Genomic DNA, 13,111 nt, shown 5'->3' with positions numbered 1-13,111 from the left:
AATTAACCAAAAAAGTATTATTTTAAAAATTGAAGCGAATAACATTAAATGGAACAGCATCTTAGCATTCCAGCCATTAATGCCAAAAACTACTTGGAGAGGGCTAACATACTGTCTTTGACATTATATGGACTTCCTATTTTACATGTGCATTAGTCACATTAAAAGGATGTCTTTACAGGGATGTTTGATGTTTTACAACTGGAGTTAGGAACAGTATGCAGTTTTCATGTTAAATTGGGCGCAGTGACATAAATTTACCCCGCAGTGCAATCCATCATTTACGTTGGTGTATTTAGATGCTCAGGGAGGAGTACTTCAAAGTGATTTCAACTTTTTCTGACTAAAAGCTTTAGATACAACTAAATTTAATATTACTTCAATATATTAGAACTTAAATAACGGTTGCATGGTTAGGCATATAACCTTTATGAAAAAGTGCTTATCACAAGTTAGGACCCACCACTCAAAACCATCTATTTATACGGATGCCTTTAACAAGCACCTAATAAGCACAGTTTCATGTGATCCCTTCTACTAAATCCTGCCATTTCCTTTTCTCGAACACAACAGGATGATAACTAGTATTACAACTCATATTTACTGGTAGGTAAGTGGAAGTGCACAGTCACCTGCAGGATTAATAGCAAAGGAAGAAGTGAAGTTCTGAAGCCCTTCCTGCTGATTCTGCGCACTGACTTCTAGACTGGCTATCCCTTACCTTTGCCCCTTTCCTCCCTTTTAAGTTTTGAAATTCTTCAGTCAAAAGGTTTACAAATGTATTTGACCAGAAGGGATGAGAGTAATACCTGCACAAGACCTGCCTCTCCACAGAACAGAGCTGAGCCTTACATACATGTTGCACGTCCTGCAAACCAGGCTATTGCCGGATACTACCAAAGTCTTGCAGAGTTCTGGTTAGACAGTGTTGTAAGAAGAATGTTTTTCCTTTTACTCTGGGCTTAAGCAGTAGCAAACATCTTAGTTTAAGGTTCTTCAATAAGCATTTAGTGGCTCTGGACACTTGGTGGCTCTCATCAAAAGCCAACTACGCAGGCAGAGTAGATGCAGCTGTTAGCTATATTGCGATATTATGCCACGTAGTTTGTCACTACTGCCTGCATACATATGAGCCTGCTCGTATGAAATCTTACCCTTTGGCCCAGGTTTTTAATTGTAGCCATACTGGAACACAAAATTACAATAAGTAGAAAATACAGAGAATAGTCAAGTCTCTGTGCCATAGCAGAGTTCCCATGGTAGTACTTTGCTTTTGCCCTCAGACATGATAAAAACAGGTCACGTCCCTTTTGCCTGTGTTGAATACTGTTTGCAATTCACAGCAGCAGTGAGAGCTTTTACACATGGGGACAGTGGAAGAAGGATTTATGGAATTGGAAAGTATTAACTTAATGAAAGAGCATTTGCATGTTTTCTGAGCAAAATGTTATCCAGGAAAAAAAAATCTGGCATAGCTGATGAAAGTATTTTATTTATTGATCCCTTTATAATCCTTTGTTTTGTTTTTCCTCCCTCATCGTATGGTGATGCATACAATGTAGGCTGTAATATTCATAAGCAGGCTAACCTTTCATGTCCTGTAAGTATTCATTTATAAATGATGCTTTATATAGTGCCTGAAGTGCATGTGTTGTTAGGTTTGTTTTGGTTTTTTAATATATAAAAGGTTACATAAAATGTCTTAAATAATAGCTACAATTATGTACAGACTTGTTTTAAACAAAGTGAACATTAATTTTAGAAGTCTGAATCTTAAGCTAATTGCATCTGCTTAGCTCCCCTGCTGTCTGGTCCACTTTAAACATGTCTATTCCATTTGCTTTAAGAGGCATTTGTTGGTGTGAGCCAAAAGCTGGCACTTGTATGATTCAAGATGTCAAAAATGATTGTTTAGATTGAGCAAGTCTGTGTTCCCTCCAGAATTTGGGCAACCCATCCTTGGGTTTAACAGTGTGCAAAAAATCCATATAAAATGTAGCAATTAAAACTGTGAATTTAAAATAATTACAAAGTGTGTACATTACCTAGCATTCTGGAAATGGAGTTTAGGAAGAAATATTAAACTTCTTCTTACACTTTTTTTTTGTTTAAATATATATTCTTATGTATTTAATACCAGAGCAATGCTAATCAGGTCATCAAAAGCAAGACTGTTATGAGAGAAACATACAGAATGATTGATTAATATATCAATCAGAAGAGCTCAGATCAATAAAATTCAAATATAAAAAGGTTTCTCCACAGTCCAGCATTTTTCATCTGTGTGAAATGGTAGTCAAGGAATGGAGAATTCTGATCTGGCAGGATGCTGCTGGCTTATGCTCAGGTGTGGATGGCATCAGATGCAAGCCATTCTATCTTTTGCTTAAATAGAGAAAGTAAATAACTAATCATAGAATGACTTATTTATCTAATCCAAATAGACATATTTATTGAGGGGAATTTTATATTAATTATTGTGTTTTATATTATGTTAGCATTAGCCATCCAACTAGATGAAGGCATCTCTGAATCTTCTTATGCAGGTATTTCAGCACCTGCATGCTGTACCCAGCATCTGGGTACACTGGGTACACTGTTATGTGATGATTTTAAAACAGTTTTACTGAGTACACAGCTGCTCTTTGAATTGCAAGCCTACAGGTTTTAACCAATAAGCTAGACATAGGTAACTGATGAGTTTATGTGGCATTGGCATCGTCTGGCGTTTGTGTTTATAGCACTGTAGCTGTAATACAGGAAGCGCTGCTTCCCTGTACATGGAAATCACAAGGAAACGAAAATGCTTGACACCTTGCAGAGGTTAGCCTTTAATTTTACACTCCACAATAAGATAGACCTCCAATAACCTGACAAAATGAAAGCAACACGTCATTTCTGCTCTGAATAAATATCCTGTCTCCTCTACAGCAGCTGCATTGCAATAGGTCTGACATAATGGCGTTATATCCGCATGATGACTAATCTCAGATACTAGTGATTTCAGTAGGAGGGAGAGAACACTGTAGCAAATGGAGGTCATTCCAATATCCTCTAGCACTTTGGACAAACGTGGCATTTTGGATCTTCCCTGCTAATGCAGAATACCTTGTTGATGCTAACATAGCTGTTGCAGAGCTACCTGTGCTCTGTTCCAAACAGTGAAGTGTTTCTTTGGTTTGGCCTGTTTATTTTGATGCCTTAGAGAAGCAATGATGCTTCTTGGAATCAAAAGGCACGTAAAGGTTCTCTACAAGTTCCTACCCCAGGTATTTTGAAATCAGCAGTAAAAGCATAAGTCCCAGAGGTATTGGAAATGATTTATTTTACTTAGATACTTAACCCTCTCCAGTAACATAGAAATGCTTTCTAGGCCTTTTGCCTCCCCAGTATTTTATGTGACAAGTCCTGCCAAAACAAAGGAGCTGCCACGTAGGCACCTCTCTATTCAGGTAGGCACGCAGGAATACCAGAAGCTACAAAGCAAGCACACGTCTCTTTTTACGGTCCTCAAGCAGGAGAATTGCAATGAGATGTACAATAGTTTCTCTTTAATTGAAATAAGAAGGATGTGGAGAGAATTTTGCTATTTGCAGTGTCATGAGGTGGCACATAGGAAGAATCCTTTTCCTTGGCAATAATTTCTAAGCCATAAGGTTGAACCTGTTTATCCAGGCACAGTGCCATGCTGTCAGATGGGCACTGATACACCAATTGTACAGACCCTGTGTTGTATGGGCATCAGGTGTAAGTGGCCCAGATAGGATTCCCAGCAAGGACTGTCCATATGTCTGTTCATTCTAATTTTATATTCCTTTGTTCCATTGCTAATCCAGGTATGGGTCTGTTTCATAAACAGAGAACAGCTTTTTTGCTCCTCTGATCAGACCACTTGCCCACTTTCAAAAGACAGATTGGGTAATGGGTTAGGAGAAGTTCTCAGAAGACACTGCTTCTTGCCCTTACCAGTCCCTTCTCCTTCTGCAGCAAGAGGAATGAGAGCCTTATAAATCTTCTTCCTTAAGCAAAGTCCCTGCAGGATCAATCGGAGTAAATCTTTGGCACCAAGCTAGAGTTCATATGCACGACAGAGTGAAAATCAGTGTTCAGTCACTGTGCTGTTATTGCAGGATGTTTTGCCTGAACTGGTATAAAAGATAGAGGTTTCAGGGTTCAGGAAGCCTTGGCAGGGCACTGGGCAGCTCCCTAGCTCCTCTCTCAGAACAACAATGTGCCTTTCTTCTCAATTTCCTCAGTGGCCACAGTTTTCTGTGAATCAGCAGTAGCCCACCAGTGCTCTTGCTCTATCTTAGGCATTTTATATAGCTGTGGAAAAGCAGATTATTTTGCTTATTGCATTCCTTTTTGTGTGTTTCATTTTCATGTATATTGAAGAGATAAGGATCTGGTATCTGGGGGAAGTGCAGAGTGATGCCAGGTCATGGTCTTCTTTGATAGCTGAAGTGATTGCACAGACATCCAATTATTTAGTACAAAGCTCTGATAATCTAATTTTCTTGCTCATCTCATGCAGTCTTTGTTTCCATACTAATGCAACAGATTTTTAAAAATATGGCAAAAATTTTAGTTTTCCTGATACTGCTTTGTGTGTGGGGGGGTGTGTGTGTGGGTGTGTATGTGTGTGTTTGGCTCAGCACAATGAAACAGAACTGCAGAGCTGGTGCCCTTTGATTTTGGTTTAAACTGAGTACTGGACTATTTCTTTCAGACCTGGCACATATTTAGATTGGGAAAACTTATACATTTTTCTGTTGTGTATGTTTCTATAAATGCTGACATAGAACAGTTGCTTTTGAAAATTCCAGCCTCCCTGAAGTCTCCTTAAGTTACCTGTATCTACATGTATACTTTTTTCACCCTTTTCTAAAATGCAGCTGACCGGTTGGCTGTACTAGCTTTAGATGTGTGTATTAGCAATGACTTGAATGCACTTTAATTTTCTGGGGAATTTTAAGTGGAAGAATAATTGCTGTGTTTTTTGGGACTCATGTATTAGTGTTCTCTCCTATTGCTGAAGCATCCTGAAATCTTTAAGGCCTTCTGTTGCACATAAGCATAAAAGTAACCTCTGTGAACCAGTGCTGAGATTCCAAAAATCACCGTTCAGACTGGGTATGAATATTTTGCTGCTCAGATATTTTGGATTGTGGGTTGGGATTTGCCATTTTCCAAATGTTTTTATAGTGTAGTCCAGCACAACAAAGCCAGACACAGTTTGAGTTCTCTACACAGTGATACAGAGGTTAAAAAGTGAAGGTAATGTCATCTGCAGATGGCAAAGAGTACACAGTATGGCAGCCCTTTCAGTTTAACATGTCACCATTCAACTGATGGCACAAGTGTGAGTACTGCAAAGGGAATTCTACATCCAGAAGCACCCCATTCCACTGTGTGCCTAGGCTTCTGGTAACCAGAAAGTGTTGGGCCTTCTGTCAGTATGTTTAATTAAATTCAGCTTTACTTTTGTTTCTGCAATTTACAGTCAGTTAAATCATAACTATTATTTTGTTGCTGATAGAACAGTGTGTAGTGGTCCTCATCTTTTATCCCTTTTAGTCTGAATATCACATTCTCTTTGTAAGTTTTAATGACGACAACAACAATTTTATTATATTGGAACTTTTCCCAGGGTAATTGTGCCTTCTGTATATAATATGTGATCTAGAAATGAAACTGCAGCAGAAAGCTGCTAAATCCAGCATCTTTGTAGCTGTGTATTAGATGTTAAAATTTCTTAGACCTAGTGCAAGGGATTGAAAGTATCTGATTAAAAAAAAAAAAGCTAATAATACACAACCTAGCTGAGCTTTCTGTAGCTCAGTGAAAGAGAGTTGCTCTAAACATGAAGACATCAAGCAAAACACAAGTGATGGCAGAACATTTGCATATTGTCTGATCTGCTGTCTTATGGAAATCAACTGAACGTTCGTCTTGCTGTGTCTGTATATGCTTTGAAACTATTATATTGTGTATTTTTGTATTAATACTTTATATTTTAACCATAAAATTTGTGCCAGTGCTGACTTCCTGCAAGTCAAAAGGAAGCAATGACCTCGTGGAGTGGTCAAGACCTTTCTATCATTTGCTTCTCAGGGAACGTAAAGAAGTTATTTAAGCAACAGTCTCATCAGGGACAAATATTATCCAAAGCTTAGATTTTTATCTTTATGGCATTCAGAATATTGGTCAGAGAAGGCTTTTATTGTTTAACTGCACTGTGCTATAGAGTTGCATGTCATAGGTAACAGAAGCAAGCATCTTGCCTAGCTTACAGTATGACTGGGGTGGGGGACAACTAGTGGGTGCTACGCTGCGGACAGAGAAGATGGCAGAAAAAACTTATCTTCCTGCCTGAGCAGTATAGTATGAGCCAATGTTTGTAAAGCCATGGGTTACCCATTTCCATTCTAGTTTTGGAACTCAGGGCACGTGGGATGAGAGGACAAACAGTTACAGATACAGCTGTTGCCTGCCATTCACTCCGCTACTTCTTCCTATTCAAAGTGAGAGATTACTGGAGAACTTGGGAAAGGAAGGGGAGAAACTGCTGCTCAGTCTACAAACTTGGGCTCCGATACTGACTACCAAAAATGATTGCAGTGCACTCTTTCTATCTGTATTTTTATACTGTGTTGAATTTACGGTTGGCATAGAAGTGTTCACAAGTGTTACAAATTCTCACTTTTTATTTGAAATTTTACATTTAGTGATCAGTTCTTCAGAAGGTATGTTTTACTGTCTGAGAAACAGAGAAAAGGTGCTCTAAGATAGAGGCACTAACATAATTCAGTAAATTGAACAGACATCATTTGGGAACTTAAGGAATGGCTCCTCTGTTGAAGATGATATTCTATTTAGAGTTCCCAAAGTTCTGTAATTAAATACTTCCTATGCCTTTTGTTAATTTTATGATTTGTTTATTTCTTTCTAGCTCAACAAAATTCACCAAAAATCCATGAGGGCTGGTGGGCTTATAAGGAGGTGGTCCAGGGAAGCTTTGTTCCAGGTAAGTGCATTTTAAAAATCTTTTTTTTTTTTCTTTTTTTTTTTTCCCCCACTGGAAATTAGTATAATTGGGTTTGGGGTGGCGTATTTTTTTTAGGTTTGTTTTTTAATAGACTGCAAAGATGTGAAGTACACAGGTAATCAGCATCATATTATTATTAAAGGTAGAAAAGTTTTTATCAATATATCCTCTGAAGACCATCGCTGTTTTCAGGGAAAGAGAAATTGCTTTGATGACATTCCTGTTTTCTCACAGTGAATGCGCTCTGTGTATAGGAAAGAGAAAGGGAAGACTGAAAAGCAGAGGACTGTGCTTATGTGATGTCACTTTTATCACTTTTAGACAATCCCATTTCTATAAATAGAGTGTATTAGGAAAACAACAAGCAACATAATTGAAACATGAATCTAACATGCAAATTTCCACTGTTTTTGGTTTTCAAAACAAGAAACACTGGGGGGGGGCGGGAAGACGAAACCTTAACTTGGCTTCAGTAAGATTTAGTAAATGGTAAATAATCAGTGGGTAGCTAAAAGGATATAAATGAGCAATGCCAACTGAATTTACCTGATAGACAGAAGTGAAATTCAGGATAGCAGTAGCCCAGTATTCTCAATACTGGTAGAGTTCCTCCAAAACATTTATACCAGGAATCCTAATGATATATGCTCCTTAAACAACCTGCGCTCTGATTAGGCCTTAGCTTGCTCTTTTCTAATTCTCTCTCTAACATTTCAGGATTCAAGCTGCCTGAGGTACTAGTTGTTCTTAGACTGACTTCTTTTTATTTTGTTTTTGACTCTCATTTGATACCTGATCTTTTTGTGCTACGTTTCTGTAAATTATTTTATTCTTCCTTTCAAACAAAATGACTTTTTTGGGCCTTTACTGTTCCATTTGACTAGTTGTTTCCACTAGAGGGGGCGTACAGGAAACTTTAGCAATGTTCATTTGCTATTCATTGCTTGCTCAGTATGCATTCACTGTATACTCAGAGACATTCACTGATTTTGTTCAATGTTTTCAATGTGATTGAGACAAACATGTATTAATTTATTTATATTAGCTATGTATTATAAGTTGAAACAGTGGTTCAAGTTCTGTCATGAATGCACCATAAAAACTGTTACACGATCTTTATTTCCTCAATGTACTAGAACACATTACTTTGCCATGATACGAACTATTCCTCAGAATCTGTTGCTTTAATCTATCATAGATATTTTCAGTGTTGTGACAACAGATAAAATCTGACAGTCATTAGAAATATCCAAAATGTTGATTATCTCGATAGGATACTAGTGCAAATTAGATGAAATATTTCAATGCAGACGTTTCTGGCATGGAAATTCATGTGAAAACACATACAAAAATCAAAATCTACAAGCCCAGAGCTTAATTTCATATAGATGCAATACAAAGCTGCTTTTCAGGTTTACTTGAGAATCATTTGGCCTGTTAGACACTACAGCGTGTGCATGTTTAGTTCCTAATGTTAACAGAGGGGAAGAAAACCTGGAAATCATAGTAAGCTTTGAAGAACATGTAGATGCTTGTGGTATTCCAGTCTTAATACCATGAGAAATTTGGGCTTGGGAACATGCTGAATATCCTTAGAAGAATCAGGAGGGAACAGTCATGATTCAGACATTCAAGACGGAAGACTTTTTAGACTAGTGTGGAGAAAGACATCCTTTCTGAAAGAACCTGGAATTACCCTTGCATGTTAAATATTGGACTAACCTAGCATACATAATCAAGAATAATTGGTCCAGAAGGACTATCATGAACAGCTCACTGATGTAGCCATGCAGAAAGTAAGGGTAATCTGGGGGCACCTTCCCTGCAGAATGTCACATGTCTTTCAAATTCAACTCTACAACCTATGAGCCCCAGCAGAAGAGAGAACTCCCACAAATTTTTACAGAACAAACAACTAATTCTTTTCAGCAACTTTGGAGTCTTTGACAACCACATTTAAAGCGTTTCAATGATTTATTTTATGGCTATGATCTCAGAGAAACACATCACAAAGGATATGTTAGTGCATATTAAACTCATCCATAATGCTAGCAGTCACACATCAGATCTCACATGAGATGCTAATTAACACCTGAGAGATGATAGCTGATGGGCAGCCTGAGGAGCTATAGCTGAAAGTGCTGACTGGTGCACCTGAAGCAAACAGCTATAGCCATGTGCAAAGATGTTTCCCTTCTACAGCTGTTTGTCCTGTCCTTGTGCTGGAAGTTACTGTCCCAAAAGCTATTAGAAAGGAGTATTTGTCCAAGCCTCTGTCATTGCAGCTCAAAATTGATATCTTTTGTCAGTGTAAGCAATGTGATTGACACAAATACAGCTCTTTATCTGCTTGGGGGAGAAACCACAGGCATAGAGATGACTAATTGAGGGTAACTGTACTATGAAACACTTCAGGATGAGTTGCAGGAGTTTGTCATGGCCTTGGCTGTATGAATAGTTTGCCTACTTCAAAGCAAAGTCACTGTCTTATTTTGCACTATTACTTCTTGTTTCATTTATAGCTATGTAAGTGCACATTTAGGAGTATACCACAAAGTGCCTACATTAGAATATTCCATTCATAAGTTTTTCAGTTGAATACTGTTTTGGATGTATTTCAGGTCCTAACTAATGCTGTGGATCCTGCAAAAATTTGTTTTTGAGCATTTCATAAAATCAAACCATACTTCATTACATTCCCCTCTCTGTATATTCTGGGACAGATTTTAGAAACATTATTTTAAATCCCTTTCCAGTCATAACACCTGTAGCGGCACACATTATTTTTCCCAGAATCTTGAATTCCCAGCTTAAATTACATGTTAACAACCAGTGGCTTACAATCACTGATTTGTATCTCACAGCTAGGAGAAGATATAAGCAGAGATGAGCTACAAGGCCCCTCACACTGTCTTCTCAACCCCCCATTCTTGCACTGCTCAACTGAGAAGAGAGTGATGGTGACTGTCAAGTTTTTCAGTTTTCTCATAGTAACTGTGGCTCAGGTCTGTCTTAGTGCTAAGCCTTACTTGCTAAGGGTGCAGAGTTACTCAGCACAGGAAGGAGGGTGCATCAGTGGCTGGCTGGGTCTCTGTGCATACCAGAGATCTTTTCCATCTCTCACCTGTTCCTAAAAGCAAAGAACTGCTCTTATGATTTAAATCATGTAGGCAAAGAAAGTAGTGCTTTAAAATGTTAATTGAATGCAAATTAGGTTCTGAATTAAACTTCAGGGAATGTTCAAGGATGAAGAATGGGTACTTTTCTTTCAGCTTGGTGATTTGCATAATAATCAAATAATCTATATTACATACTTTCACTACACAGACTTTTTTTGTATGGAATATCAAAGTAGTTCATGATGGGTTAAAATACTTCTCTTGATATATCCTTTGTTTGGCTGAGCTTTGCTCTGACTTTCAATATGTTGTGTATTGCAGTCATGCAAGCATTTTCAGGGTGGCAAAAGCAATAATATTTCGAACTGCTCTGTACCATTTCTTGTACTTCAGATACATGCTCACAACCTTTGATGCTCTTGTGTCTGACTGTATTGATTCTCTTGATCACGTTCATGTTTTTTTTGTAACATCACAATAGTGTGCTGTGGTATGTATAAAATACAAAGGTGGTTAAATCTAATTTGTGGTCATAGACTTCTCTTGCCAAAACTCCATCCTGTTACCAAATTTGTGGAATATATGTTAATAAAAGGGCATGCGTATTTCTTGCCCTGGGAAGACACTGTTTTCGTGACCCTTACTGAATTGTAGCAAGCGTGAAGTTACTTTACATGGTGATAATGCTAATCTTAGCTATGAGGAAGAAGCCATTTTGTTGAAGCAGATAATTTTCTTCTCCTTCCTTATACTAGAAGTTGTAAAATCACTTTCACTCCAGATAAAGATCTAATTCCGCAGTGATTACTGGCTACAGATCACGAAATCAAAGGCTACCCATTTCTCTGAGATGAGAAATCTGTTTTTCATAGTTCCTTTTGTAACTTGTTGTACTGTAAAAGGGAAGAAACAGCTAGAGATTAATGCTGCTCATGCTAGACTGCTGTTGATGGGATTATGCCCTAACATAGACCAGCTGGCAAAGCTACAATGACTCAGAAGGAACACAGGGCCAGCATTTGTGAAGCACTAAGAAATTCCCTCCGAGAAGGAAATGCATGAATTTGGTAGTGATTTACAAGGAAAAAGAAGCCTGAAATATCCAACAATTGTGGTCATGAGTGCCAAAACCTGGTATTAAACTTCCTGCTCTATCAATATGTTTTTGCTGTGGCCTGTGCAGGCAGTTCAAGTGTCCTCAGTTTCTCCTGTGTGGTCATTAAGATTTCTTTTTAATTACAAATTTATGTACATGTTCAAAACTAACCTTTGACAGATAGGTCACTGTAAGAACCATGAACCATTTGTCCAAGGCCTGAAACTGAGGTATGAAACTTCACACTCAGAGACATCTTAAACTCGTAACTGGAGGATGGCTTAGTGCATGAGCTTTCAGAAAGTTTATTTTATATGTTGAGGTCAGTAATCATTTAGTTTGGCTGCTTACATAATACAAAACATAAACCTATTGACTGCTACTCCCGCATTGCTCCCTTTTACACTAACTGTAACATTTCTTCTTGTCTTATTTTAGGACTTAAGGAGGCTGTAGCATTGCTCACCGTCTGGTGCATTTTGATTGTCAGTGAAAACAGTGGTGCTGTCTGAGCTACAATAGTGTTTTAAACAGTCTGCATGCACTCTCAAAATCATTCAGTCTAGTGCCAACTCTGAAGAATTAACCAGCCATATATAATTATTTATTGGAACAATAATAGCAGTCTTTCTTTTAGAAAGCAATATATTGAAATACTTCATTTCTGCAGGGTGATAAAGCATAGATTCTGGAAAGCATTCATTTATTGATTGGAACTTAGGTTAGTATATACAATATTTCAGCTTTGGTTGTCAGTTAAAGATAGCTCGAAGGAAATATATTTTGTAATAGATTTTTTTTTTTTTTTTTTACTTCGGTGATTCTGCAAAAATGGACTGTTTACAAATACTGTAATCAGAAAGGAAACTAAGTAGTGTTTTTTGTTTGTTTTATGGGAGTCAAATACAATAAAAAGTAAAGCCAGTCTCACTTTTGAATTAATTGATACCATCTATTATTTTAAAATAGCAAGGAACATGTGAGTTGACTGCTGTTAACTTGGAAGAAGAAAAGAAAATTATTGACAGTGGACATTTGATGGCCTCATTTTTAATACCAGATATGGCATCATTTGCTCATCTTCTGAATTGAAACCAAATTACAGCATTGAGTTTGAGATCATTTTTATCACTTTCTCCCATGAGTAGTAGCACTGTGCTTACTGAGACCATCAGAATCAGCCTGAAAATTTGAGTCTTTATCTTAAAGATATAAAGAGGCTGGTTAGAGGGCAACTTAGACCTCAATGGTTTGATTTATCCCTAAAATTAAATATGAAAACATATGAATAAATATGGAACTTAGCATATTGGGATCTGGTTATGATTCTACATTAATAGTATACCTTCACAAGGAAGTATAATACCATGTGATACAACCTGGTCTCCAGGTTTAGTCTACTTTTATTCTTACTGAAAGAAAGGTTTTTTGGGGTACTGTCTGAATTAAATTCTGAATTTTTCAGATAAAGGTTTGGTGCATTAGATTTTCCTGGCAAAGCCTCGAATACTCGTGTTATGTAGTGGCTCACATTTTACTGTGAGATGAAATATCCCTTGGCAAGTCACTGATACAACTAAGAACAATGCCATACTTGCTTATGGCAGAAAGTGTATTTAACAATCTCAAGCTGTGTCTCTGAACTTTAGATCACACAAAGCTTTAAGCAAATATAAATATCATGAGTTGTTTTATGTATTTACCTGCTTTTAATACAAATCTGAATCTGCTTGCTTTCATGAATAGATGGAGAAATAATGAGATACTTGATTTGGGTGGTGATCTGCAATGTTCCCCTTCAATAACAATCACAGCAGCGGTAGAAAAATCAAAGCTGACATTAATTGT

General features: G+C 37.4%; 1 protein-coding gene across 4 annotated transcripts in view; it reads left to right on the top strand.

The window, feature by feature from the left end:
* The window catches only part of CA10 (carbonic anhydrase 10), a 201,414-nt gene that overhangs the window by 31,145 nt on the left and 157,158 nt on the right, over positions 1-13,111 (top strand). For all 4 annotated transcript variants that reach the window (XM_040530157.1, XM_040530158.1, XM_040530155.1 and 1 more), the window contains one exon: positions 6,953-7,027. In XM_040530157.1, the coding sequence (XP_040386091.1) occupies positions 6,953-7,027 (75 nt within the window). The remainder of the gene's footprint in view (positions 1-6,952; positions 7,028-13,111) is intronic.

Source organism: Cygnus olor, chromosome 18, assembly GCF_009769625.2.
Source record: "Cygnus olor isolate bCygOlo1 chromosome 18, bCygOlo1.pri.v2, whole genome shotgun sequence".
Lineage (NCBI taxonomy): Eukaryota > Metazoa > Chordata > Aves > Anseriformes > Anatidae > Cygnus > Cygnus olor.
Note: the sequence above shows the minus strand (reverse complement) of the source record. Positions and strands in the feature narration are given on the sequence as shown.